Source organism: Lacerta agilis, chromosome 16 (genome assembly GCF_009819535.1).
Source record: "Lacerta agilis isolate rLacAgi1 chromosome 16, rLacAgi1.pri, whole genome shotgun sequence".
NCBI lineage: Eukaryota > Metazoa > Chordata > Lepidosauria > Squamata > Lacertidae > Lacerta > Lacerta agilis.
The window spans coordinates 37,645,552-37,666,299 of NC_046327.1; the positions used below are offsets into that span (position 1 = coordinate 37,645,552).

A 20,748-nucleotide genomic window follows, 5' to 3' on the forward strand; every position below is an offset into this window, starting at 1 on the left:
ACTTTAACTAATATCAGATTGTGGGGGGCAGTTTGGTGCCATCAGGACAGGATTGAGGACAGAAGTCCAGGGCCCCACTGAGCAGAAGGGCCCCCAAAACACATCAGGGCTGGCTTACGCATTTTAAGTCAGTGAAGTAATACACATTACCATGCAGCATTATGTCTAGAATCTAAAATTACCTAACTACACTCTGGGGGAGCAGAATCTGTTCCAAAGCATGGGGAGGGGTCCTTGCCACAGTCCTGACTGGAACTGCCCACCCCAACACTATGTCTGCTATTTACAAAGGGAAGAAACTCACACTGTCCCGGTATTGAAGGAATTGACTCCCTCCACATATGGGTGACACATGGGCACCATCTCCAGCACATTCCCTGATTGGTGGGCTATGGTCATGTTTCCAAGGATGCTGAGAACCAGATCTGCCATTTTTACACAGCTTTCATGTTTTCTGATTGTGCCATTTCCCCCCCTGGGCAGAGGGAAGATAGGATATGACAGTTATTCCACCAGTGTAGCCACAGGAGCAAATCTCTTGTCCACCCCAGGTGTAATGGTGGACACCCCAGGTGTAATGATGTATTGTATAGAACTGCTCTGTATTGGTATATTTGATATATCTCTAATAAATTTCATTAAACTGACAGAAAAACCCACTCAAGTTTTTACAAAAAAAAAATGGGCCTTTGTTATGATAAAAGTGGTAGCTACCACCCTCTGGAATGCCCTCCTTCAGGTAATTCAAGAAGCAGAGACAGTAATGGCATTTAAACAGCTCTTTAAAACCTGTATGCTTATTCAAGCTTTCTGACTTCTGTATATACCGTATTTTTCGCTCCATAAGATGCACTTTTTTTCTCCTAAAAAGTAAGGGGAAATATCTGTGTGTCTTATGGAGCGACTGGTGGTCCCTGGAGCTGAATTGCCCAGGGGCCAAAAGAGGATCATGCTTTTTATTTTACAAAGAGAAAAGGGGGTGTTGAAAGGACCCCACTCAGCAGCTGATCAGCAAGAGATCGGGAGAGAGATAAGAGTACCGGCTCCCTTTCAGCCCCGCCCTCTTGCCCAGGCCTCCATTGTTGAATGTGCTGCAGAGGGAGGTTGTTTGTTTCCCCAGCGACATGTGACTGGCTGATTAGATTATCTGTCTGGAAACTGTAGAAAAGGCTCCCTTTCCTTTAGAAGCTGCAGAAATGTGAGCTGAACCCCATAAAAACGGAGCTTTTCCTCTTTGCTTTTCCCCCTTTGCGACAGGAGCGTTGCTTTTCCCCCTTTGCAAAAAAGCTGCAAAACTTTCAGCTGATCCTCAAAAAACCAGGGCTTTTCCCTTTGCAAAAAAGCTGCAAAACTTTTAGCTGATCCTCAGAAAAACCAGGGCTTTTCCCTTTGCAAAAAGCTGCAAAACGTTTAGCTGATCCTCAAAAAGCAGGGCTTTTCCCTTTGTAAAAAAAGCTGCAAAACTTTTAGTTGATCCTCAAAAAAAACCCAGGGCTTTTCCCTTTGCAAAAAAGCTGCAAAACGTTTAGCTGATCCTCAAAAAAACAGGGCTTTTAGAGGAGGAAAAACAGGGGGGGAAATTCTTGTTTCCTACTCTAATAACGAGGTGCACCCTATGATCCGGTGCGCCCTATGGAGCGAAAAATATGGTATACTCCTCGGTTTTATAGATGATGTTGTAACCCTCCCATACACAATTTCATTGTGCCTGATCCTTTCCAAGGCTCTGATTGTTTATCTGAGCATATGGACAGCTTGTGAACACCTCATGCTTACTTTTCATTGGTCTAAAAAATATGCTTCTACCTACCAAAATATATCAACTATGCATCATGACGTGTCTCTGTGTGTGAGAGATATTTGCTGCTTTGTTTCAGGCAAATTGTCTCACAAAAAAACTCACTAACCTCATGGCAGAACCACCTTCGTAAAAGCATCATATGGAAAGCTAATTTGGGGGGCTGGAAGTTTTAAAAGAGCAATTAAAGTATACAGTACCTACAAAAGTAGATAGGGAACCCCAATCATTGTATTTGCACTTTCTACATAACAAGTATTTTTTTAAAAAATAACCATCTACCAACAGATCAGTCACTGCATTCTAGAATACCTGTAGGACATTAAATGCTGATCCACACACTCAAACTTGACACATACAAAGGGGGAACCATAAACGCCAACCTAATGACAGCAAATGATGCCTCACACAGATAGACAAAAATGCATGATAAACACATGTAAAACAGCTGTAGCAGCACTGGTGTATCCAGGAATGCAAAGCCAAGCAAAAATCATAGCTCTGAGCATATACATATGTCCACCAAGGTATATGAACATGCATAATGGTACTTGTACTGGCTCAGCTGAGAGCAACTCCCAATTATCCAGACATTATAACACAAATAGGAAAGTCACACATGCATATAAATCATGGCATTAAAACGTATGCAAAAGGGAATCCGATCATTTCTCCATGGCCATTTGTATTCATTGGGAACAGAAATGGTTCAATATATATACAGGCAAGTGTGCACCACTCAAAAAATGTCACAGCATGCATGTGGTTTGTACTTTGGCATTGATCACCGGCTGCACACAGACTCAAGAACCACCATGCTTGCAGGAAGATTGTATTGAAAGACTGCAGGGCCTAAGAAGTGATGCTCTGAGACAAACAGTACAGCTATGACTGGTTTGATTCATCAAGTGTTAGACAGCAGGCATCTCACACAAAGGGTCTGCAGGTGCTCCAGCCATGCTGGATAATGGGCAAATTGCTGATCATCCAAGCTGGGTGCAGTACAGGCCTTGGTAATTGTGCCTAAGGCAGCTTCCCCACCCTGGTGCCCTCTACGTGTTTTTGACCACAAATCCCATCAGCCCAGATTGTTGGCTTTGCTGACTGGGGCTGATGGGAGTTGTAGTCCAAAATATCTGGAGGGGGGCGGGAGAAGGCTGGTCTAAGAAATAGACTGATTTACTCAGAGGCAGCAGGCAGATGGCTAACCAGGTATATGAGATCAAACAGGCTAGTAAAAACTATTTGTGGCCAAGTAACTTTTGCTGACATCATCTCAGTAAGTTGCTCAGAAGTAAGTCCCAGTTACTACACTGGGACTTGTTTCCAGCATAAGATAGCAGCGTAAGGCTTCATCTGCATAGAAAGTTGTTCCTTTACAAAACATGGCTCCCCTTGGTTCTGGACAGCCATATTCATACACCTGTGCCCACACCTGTGAAATCATGAACCACCCTGGACAGAGTAGAGTTTGTGCTGTAAACGGGACTGGGTAAGTGATGCACTTCTGCATGAGAGCAGGAACAATGCAGATTGTGGTATCGGGAAAATTAAGCTTCCTGGGAATCTGACCTGCTGCTTTTTTAAAGCAAGTTTCTAATCCTCACAACTGTGAAGTTGTGCCTGAAAGTGTGGGCTGAATAATATTTCTAGGGGTCAGGAAGTAAGTGAGATGCATCATTCTCTCTCTCTCTCTCTCTCTATATATATATATATACACACTGCAGGATTCAGCAGTACAAGAGTAATACTGCATGATTTCTCAATTTGCACAATCTATCTGGGTGACATGGAATAACAGAATTGTAGAGTTGGAAGGGTCACCTCATCCAACCCCCTGCAATGCAGGAATCTTCTGCCCAATGTGGGGCTCAAACCCATGACCCTGAGATTAAGAGTCTCATGCTCTACTGACTGAGCCATCCCAGCAGCTATATATACATAATTCAGCTTTTGTTGATGAAGGCTTTAGGTTGCCATGTGCAGAATTTTGATTTTACTTAATTCCCATGTATGTTTTTCCCATGGTGTATTTCATAGCCTGGACAGAGAAAAGGGGCCAAAATGAAGTAGAGGAAGCAGCAAAACAAGAATAAAACAGCAAAAGTGAACAAAAGGAAGAGGGTTGGCTGAACCTTCTCCCCCCCCCCCCCAATCCTCTCTTCAGAATACAAGAGTTCAAGCTCATAGCCCTGCAGAGGCCAAGACAGCTAGGAGTCCACTGGGTTAGCAGAAGGAAGCAAGGGCAGCACCAAGAGACCCCTTCGTTTGCCAGTCTTATCAACAGAAGCCAAGGCAAAGCAGCGAAGGGATGCAGAAATGGTCCGCAGCCCTTCCCCCAACCCTCTTCACAAAAGCCTCTGAAAATCAGAACTGACAACTTGGAAGCTGAACTCAACCCAATAAGCAAGAAGGAAGAGAGGAAGCTCAGTTGGGAAAATGGGGAAAGGGGAATGAGTTGGCTGGAGAGAGAGAGAGAGAGAGAGAGAGAGAGAGAGAAATTAGGGGGATCTAGGTCCAACCCCCACTGTGTATGGGCTTAATACTTGCATGAGAATATGGTGTAGAGGTGGAGGTGCTGGAGGCTTGGTACCAAAGACAAGATCGGGAGGGGGAAAGGGGGTGTGTGATTGCACTGACAAGTGCAGAGGTCAGAAGTTCAAGGGCCTGCAGTCAGATTTATAGCCCACCGTATCCCACAGCATCAGCGCAGGAAAAACATATTTGCTCTCTCATTCATAAAAACAAGGCTTATTAAGAGAGGGAGAGGTTTCACTGATTGCCTTGCTTGAAACTGGTGGTCTTATTTTTAAAAAGAATAAAATAAAGTTGTAAGCCACCTTGAATATTGTGATTGCAATAGAAGGATGAGGAATAACTCATCTTAATAAATACACAATAAACAACAATTTTGTTTTAATGTTTGGTTTTATTATGGAAGCCACCCAGAGTAGTTGGGGCAACCCACCCAGACAGGCAGGGTATTGAAATAATAATAATAATAATGTCTGTCTGGCATAAACTCCACCAAAGTTCACCTTCCAGCTTCCACCTCAGCTGATATTTAGATCACAGTGTTTAAAAACAGGCTGACCCAGCCTTTTCTCTTCCTGAAGCTAAAGGGCAGTCTGTCTCTCTCTGTCTGTCACACACACACACACACACACACAACCTGCTTGGTGTCTGTCTCACAGTGGAGGGAGATATGCCAAGGTGGTGCCCGGCCTACACCTTTCCTGCAGACTTGACCTGGGAGCATGCTATCTTCTCCATGATGACAGCCCCCTGAAGTGACCATCTTAGTAAAAAACCTGTGAGTTTGTCAAATCAAAATAGTCAAAACCTGGCATAATATCTGAGGCAGCAGCAGAACTATTTCTTTGCCTGGCAGAAAGGAAGGTTTGCAGTTGTTGGTTCTTTCATTTATTGAGCGTTGGTTTTTGCTGCCTGGGAGGGGGATTTTCTGCCTCAGGTGCCAAAATAACTTAACTGGAGCTGGGTCCAATGCAGCTTGACTTGTGGGTTGTGGGGGCTAATCCATTTCTTGCTCTGCCTCAGGCAGCAACCATCTTGGGCCAGCCCTGCACAGCTGTGCCACATTTTGCTTCATGGCAGGGCAGTCATCTGCGACTGGACCTAACGGTCAGGGGTCCCTTTACCTTTAGATCTAATTTGAGGCACACTGATTTGAATAAAATTGATCAATTTTTGTTGTTGTATATATTGTAACAATCCCAAAATTTGAGAGTCAGTAGCACAGATATTGTAAAAATGTGGTGGTCTGTCGTGGAACAACCCCATTGAAGAAGAGAACAGCAGTTACCCAGACCTTGTTGCTGGTTGGAAAGGGACCCCGATGACACTTCAAGCTTCAGGACCCCAGAAACGTAGGTCCACCACTGCCTTCAGCCTTGTATATTTTTCAGTGGCAGAAAGGGAGATAAGGCCACTTCTGCACCATGCATTTAAAGCCCTATTAAACCCACTTTTACCGTCACGGCTTCTCTTCCCCCTGCAAAACGTCCTGGGAACTGCAGTTTGTTAAGAGTGCTGCTGAGGGTTGTTAGGAGACCCCTCTTCCCCTCACAGAGCTGAAGTTCCCAGAACTCCCCGGGAAGAGGGACTAGTTTTTAAGCCACTCTGGGAATATATGGTGTGCATGTGCAGATGTGACCAGCTGGGGTCCAATGAACTGGTTAGTTTCTGTGCAAATATCCATTAAGACAAACTGTCGTTTCACAGGGCACATGCAGGAGAACAAGAGCAGCTCAAGGAAATTGTGCCCCACGCCAACTGCTGCGTGTGGTGCTGGGACAACTTGGCCTTCCTGGCTCCGATACCCAAAACGCCTTGAACCAGCCCTGCTGGTGGGACAAGGGCCACTGCGGTGGTGCCAGGATTGCTGGTGCTGCTGTGCTTGTAACATTTTGAGCCCCAGAAGGGCTTTGAGTTGGCAGTCGAGGTTTGTTGTAAGATAGCAGTAAGCCTAGGCAGGTCCAGAATGGTGCTGTGATCCCGAGAAGGAGGTGAGGAGCAGAGGAGTGCTGGCTGGGGCAGCAGAGATAGAATTGTTGATGGCTGATCAACTCACCCAGCCTAGAGGAAGTTGAACGACCGGAACTCAAGAAGGGATGTTGCGTTACAATCAACAGCTTCGCTGTGCAAGGGTGTCTTAACAGGGGAAGTGGAAATTAGTGTTTTACAGCCGAGGGAGGTTACAGGGAGGTAGAGGACGCCTGGGTCCTTTTCCTGTCAGTTCGGCACGCGGGCATGGTATACGTTTTTCTTTTTTCTGTACCTTAAGAACCTACAACCTCTTGCCTACAACCCCTCGACCACGTCTCTCCCGCTAAGAACCCGAGTTTGCAGTCACTCCTCGCCACCACCAGCAGCAACAATATTCTCTCGTCTACAAAATCTGGGTCACATTTCTCTAGGTTTGGGTGGGGGGAGACAGAGACAGAGAGCGTTCCTCTCGCAGCCATATAAATGCAGCTGCAGTGAAATCCAGCGCGGCTGGTATTTGACGCGGGAGCACCCCGAAAGGGGCGGCGTGTGGGCGATAGGGAGGCCACTGACCGACTGGAGGTCGGTCAAGCAACTGAGGACGGATGAAGCAACGGCCCCCTGGTCACCCGCGCCCCCGAGCAGAGGCACAGGGGAGCCAGGAGAGCGTGCTGCCGCCGCCACTTGCACCTGCAGGCAGATGTCCGGGTGGCTGCTCCCGACGCCCGCCCCTCGATGCTGCGTTAGCGCAGCGGCCACCCGACAGCTGCCCACCCCAGGCCAGCAAATGCTTACCCGCAAACGCCACCGACCTCCCCTCGCACACAATGCCCTCCCCACCCCTGGCCTGCCCTTGCGTCCACAGCCCCACCCCCCCAGCCCAGCCCTCCCCGTGCAACGATGCCCCTTGTCCTGCCCGCAGGCGTCGCTGGCTGCCCTCCTTCTCCCCGCGCAGCCTCGCCCGCGCCAGCGGCTCCCCCACTGCAACCCCGCGCACCTCCCTGCGCGACTCGCTCGGCCACCGCCTCCCTAGGATCCCCCCCCCAGACCCGCCTGCTGCCCCCCTCCGCCGCCGCCGCCGCCGCCAATCTTACCTTTCACCTGCGTCTCGTATTCGGCCAGGCTGCCCCGCTCGCGGCGCGCTTTCCCCGGCGCGCTCATGCCGGCGGTGTGGGCCGGGGCGCAGCAGGGCCAGCTTGTCCGCAAGATGCGCACGGCAGATGCGGCGCGGTGTGCCGCGCTCCCGGGCGAGGCGCCGCCCCCTTCCCTTCTTCTGCTTCCCTTCCCCAGAGGCAGAAGCTGGGGCTGGAGCGGCGGCGTTAACCCGCTGCGCTCCGGTTCCCCTCCTCGCGGTGCCAGCCACAATCGGCAGCCCGTGCCAGGCGCGCACTCGCTCGCTCGCTCGCTCTCCCTCTCCTAGGGCTGCAGCCAAAGGCTTTGTGTCGCCCTGTCCAGCACTGTGGCAACGCAGGCACTGCCAGCAACAAGCCCCAGAGAGACAGGAACGACTGTTGCACCACCAGATCACACCCTCCGCCGCCGCCGCCTGTGCATCAATTGAGCTGGAGTAACTGAAAAGCGCCGCCGCCGCCCCGTTTCCTGGCAATTACTAGCGTAGCGAGGAGCTAAAACGCAGCTCACACGGGTCTCTTCCACAACTGGGGCAACTGCACTCGTTAGCGGCGTCGGCGTCTGGCTGGCTGCTGCGAGCAGGGTGCTGGGCGAGATGGTTGGCCTGTAATCCAGCAGGGCTCTTCTTCGGAAACACGAGCGCCCCCCCCCCCAAACACACAAACCGCAGCAATGTGTGGGCTGCCCCAAATGTTCAGGCATAGGCAGAAGACATGAGCCAGATCAGTTAGCCTGGGCTCATTTAAGCAGGCATCGGGACCCCAAAGTAAGCATGCGCGTGGACACTGGGTAGGTAGAGGTGTCAGGGAAAGACGCAGCCACCTTGTTACATGCAGCGATCCTGTGGGGATCTGCGAACAAACTCCAGGGCGACTGACGGTTTGAATCAGCAACACAGGAACTTGCCTGCTCTCAAGTCAGACTATTGTGTATATTGAGTGCCATATGTTTATTTGTTCATTTATTAAATTTATATTCTGCCCTTCATCCAAGGATCATGGGCAGTTTTCAGTATAAAAACACAAACATACATAATAAATAAATCAGTAATCCCCCCCCCCCAAGTTAAAAGGGCTGGCGAAAGAGGAATATTTTTGTCTGGCATCTAAATATACCGGTAGGTACTGAAGGTGCCAGAGGAGCCTCCCTTGGGAGAGCATTCCACAAACATTGGATTAGATCAGCCTTCTCCAACCTGGCGCCGTCCAGATGTTGTTCAACTACAACTCCCATCATGTTTGGCCAATGGCTGATAGGAGTTGGGCATCCATCTGGAGGGCACTAGGTTGGGGGAGGCTGGATGAGGCTTTTTGTTCCTTCCATTGGGTCCTAGCGTGTTACAGCAGAACCCAGAAGCTCTCTGGAGAGGCAGATTACACCTCCACAGAGCTGTGAATTTACATCCGGAACTAGGATGCTCTTGTTTATATGGTCCTTTATCCTGGGATGAATTCTTTGCTTTGGGCCCCTTGCACAGCATTTCATTTATCCATCAAATGCTTGGTTATTTGCCAGTGGTGTTGCATCCATCATCTTTAGACCTGGGTTCACAGGACATCGCTAACAGCAATATATATAGCTAAGTGTTTGGCACTACCCTTCAATATTTCTATCTAGTATTTCAGCAACATGCAAATGTACAGATACTAATCAGCTATTATATTAATTACTTGAACCGTTATGATTGAACATAAAATTGTCACCCTGAGGATTGGTTATAGCAGAAAGGCAGAATGCAATAAATAAACCAATACATTATTCCAGTTACAGGTGGGTAGCCGTGTTGATCTGCCATAGTCGAAACAAAATAGAAAATTATTTTCAGTAGCACCTTAGAGACCAACTGTGTTTGTTCTTGGTATGAGCTTTCGTGTGCATGCACACTTCTGAAGTATCTGAAGAAGTGTGCATGCACACGAAAGCTCATACCAAGAACAAACACAGTTGGTCTCTAAGGTGCTACTGAAAATAATTTTCTATTTTGTTTCCAATACATTATGTAAGTCTTTAAATTGTAGAATGCACAACTTTGCACTGCTCTTTGGAAAAGACAAACGGAAGACAGTTCAACTAAAAGTTTAATGTCCCTGATTTTGTGCCCTCTATGACCCATAGCTGTGTGATCCAAAATAACTGTAGCTCTCCATAGTTAACGCCCACAAGCTGCAACTGGAGCTTCCACACTCTGCTGTCCACTGCAAGTGGGACTTCCCAGCACAGGAAGCTGATTTGCTTACAATTCCACACCCTGCGCTGTCTCAGCAGAGTTCAGAATATGTCTTCTTGCATCCACACCCACCCCAGAGCAGCTGAACAGGCACTCTCAGAGTTAAGATTATCTACCCTCTGCCTGCAAAACCACACATCTCAAATTATATATATGAGGTAAACACATACACAAAGAAGATCTATTCAGAGAGTATTTTCACACTCCTCTCACAGGCAAAAGGGATTGGAGGGATGCAGCAGGGTGGCGGGGCAGTGGCAGTGGCGAGGGGGCTGCACTGGCAAGAGCTGCAACAGCAAAATGTCTGCAGCTCAGGAGCCAGGGACAGGGGGGATGGTGACAACCTCCCCCAAACCACAGGCTTTCCTGTCCCTGGTCATCCACCCCATCCTCTCTTGCCCATCACACACACTTAAAGCACCCCTGCTAGCACTTTGTATAATCCAGTCAATGGGGGCACATGGAGAGCCACTGGGGAATGACTATGTAAACACAGGGTTCACACTTAACAGATGCTTTTCATAACAAAGTGGTGTTTGGAGCTCTCAGCAGCAGCAAATCAAAAGGTAGTTAGGAGCTGTGGAGGCTTGATGAAGTGGGGGCTGGGGAGCAGGGCTCTCTGCCGCATCACCAAGGTCCTGTGTCTGACAACCTCCTTGCAGAGCTTTCACCAAGCAAAGATGTGCTTATTATATCAAATTTTAGATGCTGCATTCACATTAAGGACCAGTCCAGCCCCTCCCTTACATGCATAATTAGGCAGAAAGAGACCTACATGTATAGGGCAGCTGGGGTTCAGCAGAAGGGGAAATTGTGGAGGGGAAATAGGTCTTCCTCTTTCTATTCAAGCTGCTGTTTCTACCGTGAGGCAGTAGGCTTCTTTAAAAAGTTTTATACATTTAAAAATCTATTTATGAGCACTGATCTGAGCTCTAGAAAAGCAACACTACGGACATCTCCCTCCTTACACAGGGCTTACGTTCCCAGGTATCGCTCATATACATGAAATCATGCATTGTGGGGAGGGAACACCATCTAAAAGGCCTGCAAACATCCTCTAAGCCACACACTGCTTCTTGGGTTTCTCAGCACCAGAGGAAGATGTTGATGCCTTCCATTTAGGTGCCTTCTCAAAAAAAAAAAAACAAAAAAAAAAACCTCCAAAAATTCATGGGATTGCTGTTGCAAAGGCTCCTGGGATACCTTGCTGTATTCCCCCTCTTTTCGGGCCATTTTTGTCCTTTTTATGTCTTTTTGCAGATCAAATCAATTTATTTATTTATTTCCTAGTGCCGCACATATATGTGGTCACACGCAAGTGGGGAGACATACGATCAATTAATAGCAAACACAGCTACTAAGCGGTTGCAGCTTTTGGGTGCTTCTGAAAGGGAGTGCCATCAACACACAGCAACTACACTTAACTGGTTTGGTTGCAGTACACCTGGAAAGCTGTGACAGGGAGTCATTAGTCACCAGGCACACTGAAACATGTGCTGGTGAGCCACAGCCAGGGCCGGCCCACCCATGAGGCAAAGTGAGGCAACTGCCTCAGATGGCAGGATCCACAGGGGCTGCAGATCCTGTGGTAGATCTTTATTCCTCTCTAGTTCCTGATGTACATCTTCACTCCCCCGCTTCCCTGGTGGGAGGGAGGCACCATTTCATGGTTCGCATCAAGGGCCAAAATGTTTTGGGCCAGCCATAAGCCACCATTGACACAGCATGCCCACTGCATGTTTGGGGACACAGTGAACACCAGTGGGACAACGCGTGCAGCCAGGTGAAACATTATTGCCGCATGAAGTAGCTGACTAGCCAGACCCTTTCAACAGTATTTGGGCTTAAGGGTGCTTAGTGACCCTACCTGCATGCAGTCAATAATTTGCTACAAAGATTCTGGGTTGCTAATTGAAAAGAAGCAGACACACACGATGTGGTCAGAACCTCCTTTCTACTTAAGGCCCATTATAGTCCTGACTCCTGACTAATGGGGATTTCAGTGGAGAACAGATTGAAATAAGATGCTAATTTAGAATTTGGGTTAGAGTACAATTGCACAACTCTTTTCGAGCTGCAGAGAAGTTGAAAATGAGACAGAGTTTACAGAAAATCCTGTGCCATTTTTTTAAAATGACACTATACCAATACAATTCTGCACAATTTAATTTAGAGAGGTCCCACCATTTATGCAATTTTAAGATTGTGTTTAAGATTAATTGTTAATTTTAAGATTGGAAAAGGCCAAGCAATCTGACCACCGGGAATTTTTCTTGCCTCTTCACCTGCTCCTAATCCTTTCTGAACTGTGAGATTTCATCAAAAACTACTCAGAAAACTCTCAAGCCTACTAGAATGTGATCTAAACCTCCCTTTAAATCCATCTAGCCAAAAGACGGGAACTCACTCTGAAACTCACCTACAGATGGTACCTAACACCACGGAAACTGCTGCTGATATGCTCAAGAACCTCACCAAAATGTTGGAGAGGCTGGACCTCCACAGGCACATACCTCTACATGTGGTGGGAATGCCTCAAAATCCAACCCTTATTGACTACAAAAGATATGGAAAATAACTAAACAGGTATTAGAACCGGCCCTACTGAACATCTTCCAAGACCATAATGACAGCTCACATTATACAGAGTTTATAACCCACCTGCTCTCAGCAGCCTGAAGCCTCACTGGAGAGACCTGTCAGAAGTAAACATGGACCACTGGTCCCAAATGGGAAACAGCCTTACTGGAAAAGCTAACCAACAGACTGAAACTGATACGGGGACAAATAGAAGAGGACTCTTTCACCCCAGTATGGCTTCCCTTTATCACATACACAGCACAACAAGACGACAACAAGAATCCACCAACAGCATACATATCAATTTGTCTAATCTGACCCAACAAGCCCTCCCCACACTTCACAAATGCAAATGAATCTCACTGCAGTCAACCACAGACAACCATCCACACCCTGGGCTCCCCCAATCCCTCTCACTACCAAGGAAATGTAATAAGCAAATAGAAAGAGAACCTACCCAGTTGACGCTAACACAAAACCCCACATGTACACTGTAAAAAAATATAAATTTCACCACCACCCCTCCTTTCCCCCAAGCTTCTTCCTGGCCTTATACTGTAATGTCTCATAACGAATGTAGCTGATCTGTAGAAAAGACTGTAGAGCCTGAAAAAAAGAGACAAGGCACTTTTGTAAACCAAGAAAATCTTTAATAAAAATAATTTTTTAAAAAGAAAACTTGTAAGCCCCTTCTCATCAGTACAAGTTACAAACTTGTTTTTGAAAACTAGTGATAGCAGAGACCTTCCAGAGGCTGAGTTCTGTCCCACTGCCATATTCTACACTTGCATGGATATTATTATGGGATACATACAGCACTTATCTCTATGTGCTCTTCCATTCCTTTTCCACTCCACTCCAATCCTCAACATCAAAATTGGAAAAAGAGAAACCAGTGGGAGGGAGACACATAATGACTGTCTCTAGTGGCCATTTACCACTTCCATATGAGCTAATAAAAAATATTATAGGAGTCAAGAGCCACAAAATGTCTTAAGCCATTCTTCAAGCACTAGTAAAAGATTAGAAAGGCAAACTCCGGCTGTGAAATGATAAAGTAATAATACACCAATAGGGAAGTGCAATGGGCTTTTGTGGGGAGGGAAACCCCGACTTCCATGATATACAAATACTAGAACTCAGAGGCAGAAGGTTTGAAATTACAGATGGAAAAATAGAAACCACAGATGAATCAGTGTGTTATTTGTAGTGCCATTCTCCAAATGCAAGAATCCGTGTGTGTGTGTCTTATATATCTACACACACAGAGAAGATCAGATGCTTCACTCTCTTAACCCTTGATCCAAGTGAGGCAGCCATCTTCAGTATTTTAAACGCACAACTATCTGGATGCTTAAATCCTTTTCAGGGCTAGATTCACCAGAACTGAGTCATTCTCCTCAGGTAGGGGGAGGGAAAGGTCCATTTCCACTCTCTTCCCACATTCTTGGATTTCTCCGCTACGTCTGCTCCATTCAAGAGTCCAAAGTTCATGGGGGAATTCGGTTACAGAACCGTCAGAGGCTGGAATGTGGCAGCCACAACCAATGACACTCAGGGTCTCTTCTGAATCATGGTAACAGCCTTCTGAAGTTGCTCTCCTGGCACGAGCTGAAGAGTATCCAGGGCGTGAATCAGCTGCTCCCGGGAATTGCCAATGAAAGTGTTGCTAAGGAAAGCTGGGAGCCCCCCAACGCCATTGTGCAGGGTATAGAGGGGGACACGGATGAGCCCCATCACCTGAAGCCACAGAGGAAGGGAAATCAGGTCAAAAATGTCCTTCTGAACCCTTCCCTCCTCTCCTCCCCCAGGAGGAACCAGGAGTATGTGAGTTCAGCAAGAGTACAGAATATCATATTTGGCCACACAATTCAGCTGCCTGAAGATTTCAACTTCCTTTAAATAACAACATCAGTTTCTAATCCCCGTGGTTTCCAAATATTTTGGGGCAAAACCTGGTCAAATCTCAGGAACCAAAGAAGGTGCTGAGTGATCAGAGATGGGGCTTCAGCTCCCTGCATAGCTCTTTCTTCCACTCCATGACTATTAAGGCCAGAATAAATTATGCAAAACTGGGAAGGGGGAAAATAGATGAGAAAATTGTTCAAATTAAGAAAATCAGCATAATTCTTCTTAATTCACGTAATTCAGGCAAGCTGCAGAATTTGAACGATTCTGGGGGGAAACTGGCATTATCTTGGCCCAGAAATTCATAAATACTTAATGCAGGATACATACACCAGCCCAGTGTGTGGCAGTCCCCAAACCAGACAAGACCAGCCACACCCTACCCTATTGGGTAGGCAACCTAAGGCCCATGGGCTGGATGCGGCCCAATCGCCTTCTCAATCCGGCCCACGGACAGTCTGGGAATCAGCATGTTTTTACATGAGTAGAATGTGTGCTTTTATTTAAAATGCATCTCTGGGTTATTTGTGGGGCATAGGAATTCCTTCATTCCCCCCCCCCCACCAAAAAAATATAGTCTGGCCCACCACATGGTCTGAGGGATGGTGGACCAGCCAGACAGCTGAAAAAGGTTGCTGACCCCGCCCTACCCTGTATTTTCCACACCTCTAAGCCGTGTTCCTTTGCCTGAGTGGCCCCGTCTTCTAGGGTCCGGAGCTCCTCCAGGCTAAGCTGCTTGGCGTAAAAGTGCGTCACTACTTGCCGTGGCCCCTGGGGCGCATGGGAGCTCAAGTAGTGGTCCTCGGCCATGCGCAGCGAGGCAGCGCCAGGGCCCAACTCTTCATGCAGCTCCCTATTCAGACCCTCCTCCAGAGACACATCCTGCGGGTCCACAAATCCACCGGGAAATCCCAGGCGCCCATCGAACCGCATCTGCATCTGCAAAGGGAACAGACAAAGCAGTGCTTTGGGTCTCTTAAAGCAGCTGGATAGGACTTTGGATTTATGAAATGGTGGGCTGGATTTGGGGTCCTGCCCTTATTATTTAATTACTGCATTTATAGCTCATCTTTCCTCCAAGGAGCTCAAGTTTGCATACATCATCCTCCAAACCCTCATTTTATCCTTACAACAATGCTGTGAGGTAGGTTGTCTGGACGTGCCCTAAGATAGCTCTAAAACATACCCAGTTCCATCTGCCATTCAGTAACACTTAACCTTCACCTTTTTCAATTTCTGGGTCTCCTGTTCTTCATCATCACCTGCAAATTTCTCTAGTACAGTTCCGCCTTTTGCAGAAGGCTTTCAACATCCCTACTCACTGAAATTGTTGGAACTGTATTTACTGGTGTGCTCCAGCAAAGGTCATTTGTTACAAAGGTAACTAACTCCACACTCTTTACTTTTCTCCTCCATTCCCAGTACATGGGACAGGTGCATATTCCTGCATTGCAGGGGGTTGGACTAGATGATCCTCAGGGTCCCTATGATTCTATGTATTGCCCCCCCCCTTTGGCAAGGTTGCTTGCCCTTCCCTTTGACACAGAAGTGCTCTCGAGGGGTTGCCCTCATGTCCTGCTTTATAGTTAGACTTGCTAGAAAAGGCTGAGAAAGGAAATTACTGTATTGGCAACTGTTAGTTTTTCTTGCCAATCTCACTTGGATCCCTAATGCAGCCCACAGGTTGACAGAGGTCAAGTGCAAACTGGTTTCTTCTCAACAGACAATAACCGTCATTTTATTGATGGCTCATCTGTCTTAATGAGATAACAGCCCACCTCCCCACCCACTTCAAACTCATCAAAATCAATCCCACTGTTTATACCAGGAGTTCTGAGACAGCACTGTTTAATTTCTAAAATACATGCCTCAAAATCACATCTTCTGGCACATAACTTTTGCCCCCTAAAGCTTAATTATCACTGTTGTTAAACTTGGGGGGAGGGGGCTATCAAAAAGAAGGCTAGGCTAGTCACCTCCCCTGCCAGGTCACTATTCTAAGTGGGGTTTTTTTTAGCAGATGAGCATTCAGTCCTGTGGCCTGGGAGCAAAGGTCCAGGACCCCAGCTCAGCTCCAGGAACAGGAGGGCCCTCAAAAGCAACACGACTGCCTTACCACAGGTTTAAGTTACCGGTAAATAATACACGTTGCCATCTAAGAAGCAAGGACGGAAGTCCGGAATCTAAAATTACCTAAGTGCAGCACCAGTGATTCAATCACACCTGCCTCAAACTGCAGCCTCAATAAATATTGGTTGCAGCCATAAGCCATTGTAAGCCAGAACAATGGGCACGCTAAAATCTAACAAATTTGTCGTGGCACAATAAATGCGTTACTCTTCAAGCCTCTTCGTCGCTTCCTGCGGCAACAGATTCACAACGCTGCTCCTCTGACAAATAGGCCTAACAAGCGCAGGAACCATTCACGATTTAATTTCTATCCCGCCCTCCCTTCCAAAGCAGCCCGTGGCGTGAACGAAAGGCCACATCCAGGGACACCTGGGTTTTCGTTCAAGGCAAGCAGCCCTGACGTTAAAAACGGGTCGCGGGACTGCTGAGCTTTGAGCAAGCCAACCGTGGTATGCAAACGCCCATTTCTTAATGCGTGGGGGGGGGGGTTACTCTTCCTGCTAACCGGCAGATCTCCACCTCTTCCCCCCCCCCGCTCATTTCTCACCAGCGCTGCGAACCGCAGCGGGAACTTCCCGAAGAGGCGTCCGGGGCAAGGTGCGTACAGGAGGGCATGGCAAGCGTGCTGCCAGTCGGGCGGCGCGAGCTGCAGCGCTTCGGCCCTGCTCAGAGCCCGGTACTCGCCCATCGGCCGAGCCTGTTACCGACGACCCCTAACTTAGAACCCCTCAGCTTCCGATTTCCACCAGCTGTGCGGCCGCCGCTCCCGCAGAGGAAAACAGACAAATATAGATCAGAGGCACCGCGCCTCCAATCAGCGCGCACCGAACTTTCTTTGCGGCCAATCAGAGGCTCTGGAGGAGGAAAGCGTACAACGTGCAGGCGCGCGGGGTCTCCCCATTCATGCAGCTCAGCGGCGGTGGCCGCGCGAGGGCGCTTTCTTGCATTGCTCCTGCGAAACCTTGCGATGCGATGCAGGTGCCCGTTGCCTTTCCTCACCTGCTTCCTAGGAACAACCCCTCATGCACACGAAAGCTCATACCAAGAACAAACTTAGTTGGTCTCTAAGGTGCTACTGGAAGGAATTTTTATTTTTTATTTTGTTTTGACTATGGCAGACCAACACGGCTACCTACCTGTAACTGGGTCTATACAGAAGTCCTCCCAATTAGTTTAGGTGGACATGGGGAGGGGGCGTCCTCTCCCTCTTCTCTAATATGAGGCTGTACCTGATTTCAAACTCCAGACACAGGCTATTCCACCCTTCAGGGAAAGACTTCTCTTGAAGCCCCTATGCTCCAAGCATCTTTGAGTGGGTTTTCAAATTGCAGGGTACAAATGCCCTATGCAGGCCCAAACAGAGGGGGGGTGTCATATGGGCCACTTGTCCTGGGCCTCCGATTCCAAAGGGGGCCTCGGTCAGCATATTCACAATCGCTCACCATTATTTAAATGTAAATACTTAAAATAATCCTTTTCCCTATGTATTTTTAAAAAGCACTATTATTTATATACTTACTTATTTATAAGACTTCGGAGATCCCCAGGGTAAAAAAAGTGGGGGGGGCACATTATCTACCTGACCCGGGCCTCTGCCTGGCTCTGCAAGGGCCTGATCCATAGTAGACAAATGTTGCTTGTATGTAGATAGATAGATAGATAAATAGATAGATAGCTTTAACAGTTTCTTAGCATTTTCTTAAAGCGATAGGCTATCCATTTTGGGGCCCTGGGGCCCCTCCTACAAGGAGAACCTCCAAAAAAGCACACTGTGGAGGAGAGTTTCCTGGCTCCCTCTCAAAGAATTCAAACTCAGGCTGCAGTGTCTACCAAAATCTTTAATGCTCCGATCAGTGCGATACATGGGCAAAATGCCATTAAAAGGCACGGCAGGTGCTACACATAGCCAAGCAAGCAAAGACATGGATCCAGGAATGACATATAGCCCAGCTTAGGAGCGAACTCCTCTTAAGCCCCCCCCCCAATACATATGAGGGGGCCAGGGAGCACACCCCCCCAAGTTGATGGGCATTGCCATTTAATGGTGTGTGCCGTGTCATGTGACTATGTAGGACAGGGCTTACTGCCCCCCCTGCCCATATTTCACTAAAGTTGGCACCGCAGCAAACCTACCCTGTTATTAGGGAGTGGTGCCGGTACTAATTTCTCACCCATGCGCAATGATCCTATGTTGAAAACAAACACATTTGTATCCACTGTATCAATGCGCCAAGGGACTTTTTTATGTGTCATTATGACTGACAGGTGGTGGAAGGAGCGAGCCAGAGTCTAGTGAGTGAGACTGTCCCTGGCTGTAATATTGGTTTTAGCCTCTCACTGGTCAGAGCTGAAGTTGTTATTTACAACTTTAAAAAGAGATACAACAAATGTTCACTTGTCATCTCCACAGTTGGCAATTGTAAATGTTGCTTGTAGATATAGATAGATAGATAGATAGAGAGATAGATAGATAGATAAAGAGATAGATAGATAGCTTAATTCAGTAACTCCCTAAAAACTGTTAGGAGAGGCAATACATTTTAAATTAAAAGGAAACGGAAAGAAAATAGAAGTCCAACAAAGAATTAATCATAATAAAACAGGGACAGTAGATTGTGGACAGATGATGGACTTTGAGAAAGCCCCCAAAAGAAAGCTTAGCCAAATTTAAACTGAAATCTCATGAAAATACCAAGATGAAGATTTTAAAGAGAATCAAGAAAAGCAGATACACCTGATGACTAGAAAAGCCAAGGGAAAACTAAGACAAATGAAGGAACGTGAGGGGAGAAAGCAAGTTTATTTACCTTTCAACCAACAAGTTTTTGGAGGTACGAAGGAGCAGAGGAAAGGGTAGGTGGATATGAAGTCTGCTTCAAGCAGAGTGAAGAATAATTTCAGAAAATAGAAGGTTTTTATTTTAAAAGGCAACTAGAGAAGCCGTTTCATAAAAAGAAGGCTGGCATTTCTGTTGCCAAAGTTAATATTTATTTATTTAATTTCTATACCGCCTTATACCCAAAGGTCTAAGGGTGGTTCACATAAAATATCCAATACACAAAATCAAAACAAAAAGAACAACCCAATAACGGGTTACCAGAGCATAGGCAATGGTAGTCAGGCAATCCCTGTCCAGAGATAGGCGTATCCAGATAGGGGCACCAGCCGAAGCTGATGGAAGGCACTCCGGGTCACTGAGCAGCTTCCCTTGTCTCACGACAGAGGTCATTGTACAGGGCGACCAAGGCAGTTTCTGTGCCAAAAGCAGGCCTCAACCCTGATTGAAATGGATCCAGAAAAGAGCACCTGGATCTGGTCTGCAACCACTCGCTCCAGAACCTCACTCCAGAAGCTGGTAAAACCAAGACTGGTAAGATTTTAACACAGGTAAGTCTTAGAAGCGAGAAGGGTAGCGGGATCCAGGTGGGGAAAAGCTGTGCATGTGATAAAGAGCAGAGCAGAGGGGCAGAAGACAACAGAGTTCCATTTAATTCCATGTTAGCTCCGGTTGCCTTGTTAACAAAAATGCTTTGCAGCCATTTTGTGATAGCTTCTTGGGGACTAGAGATAAGCTCCTTCACTAGAAGAGGGTCACCAAAATATTGTTGAGTTTTTGTTCCTTCCGATATGTATAAATCCAGAAGGTTCCAAACATGCCAGCATTTTGGATCCTCAGAAGTAATTCTGTTCCTAAGGGTATTTTGGTATTTAGAATACCCATTTTAAAAGCTGATGCATCAGACTGCTTCCTTTGTCTGCAACAGCTGCCTTGCTGATTTCCGTGTGAAAAAGCAAATAGGGCATTTGGAAGGTCCGTATACTGATGGCATTGGAGTGAGTAGAGGTTTTCACCATTTTGCCGGCCATTTTTAAGGGGAAAAAGTCCAGCAAACGTTTAAGCACAAACATATTCAGAATTAGGAAAGATGAGCCTTGACCATTTTTTCCTGTACATAAAGGGCAGAAGATTTTGTCTGCTAATGGTAAGGCTGAAATGACTGAGAAAATATTTGAAATCTAATGAATCCCAACTCTCTGGCCATTTTTACTCATACATAAGGGGGTGGCTTATTGTTCCACTAATGACCAGAGCGGGGCACACAAAATAATGATAACAACCCACATTTGTGAAACATTTTGGAATAGAGGTCTGTACCCTTAAATCCTGTAGATAAAGGAGGCATGTAGCTCCCAATTTTCTTTGCCTGGGGTACAGTTATGTCTGTTTAATGCAGGGAACATGGTCCATAAATGCTGAGACTTTATTAGAAATTTCATTTGACCCAAATTGGCTTTTTGGTGAAAACTTTCATGATAGGGTTGATAGTCGCTGGGTTTCCAACAAATACTAAAATGTGGATCCTCGCCAGTGCTTCTGTTCCTAAGGCAATATATTTACATACCTTCAACTGCAATGTATTATCAGAGGTGGCGATAGGCACTAATAACGAACAAGTAATCTCTAAAT

At 46.9% G+C, this 20,748-nt stretch overlaps 2 protein-coding genes across 2 annotated transcripts in view; both read right to left on the bottom strand.

Annotated features, from left to right (window-relative positions):
• ARHGAP4 (Rho GTPase activating protein 4) overlaps positions 1-7,732 on the bottom strand; it is a 48,865-nt gene extending 41,133 nt beyond the window's left edge. Inside the window, 1 exon segment of the mRNA XM_033172802.1 lies at positions 7,399-7,732. Coding sequence (XP_033028693.1) covers positions 7,399-7,465 — 67 coding nt within the window. The 5' untranslated portion in view covers positions 7,466-7,732.
• Positions 7,733-12,870: 5,138 nt separating this feature from the next.
• NUDT16 (nudix hydrolase 16) lies at positions 12,871-17,044 on the bottom strand. Its single transcript, XM_033172994.1, has 3 exons — positions 16,828-17,044; positions 14,817-15,089; positions 12,871-13,982 (listed from the first exon to the last, which is right to left on the bottom strand). Exons 1-3 carry the CDS (start codon positions 16,966-16,968, stop codon positions 13,797-13,799), a joined length of 600 nt encoding a protein of 199 aa, XP_033028885.1. The 5' UTR covers positions 16,969-17,044; the 3' UTR covers positions 12,871-13,796.
• Between the last annotated feature and the right edge of the window lie 3,704 nt (positions 17,045-20,748).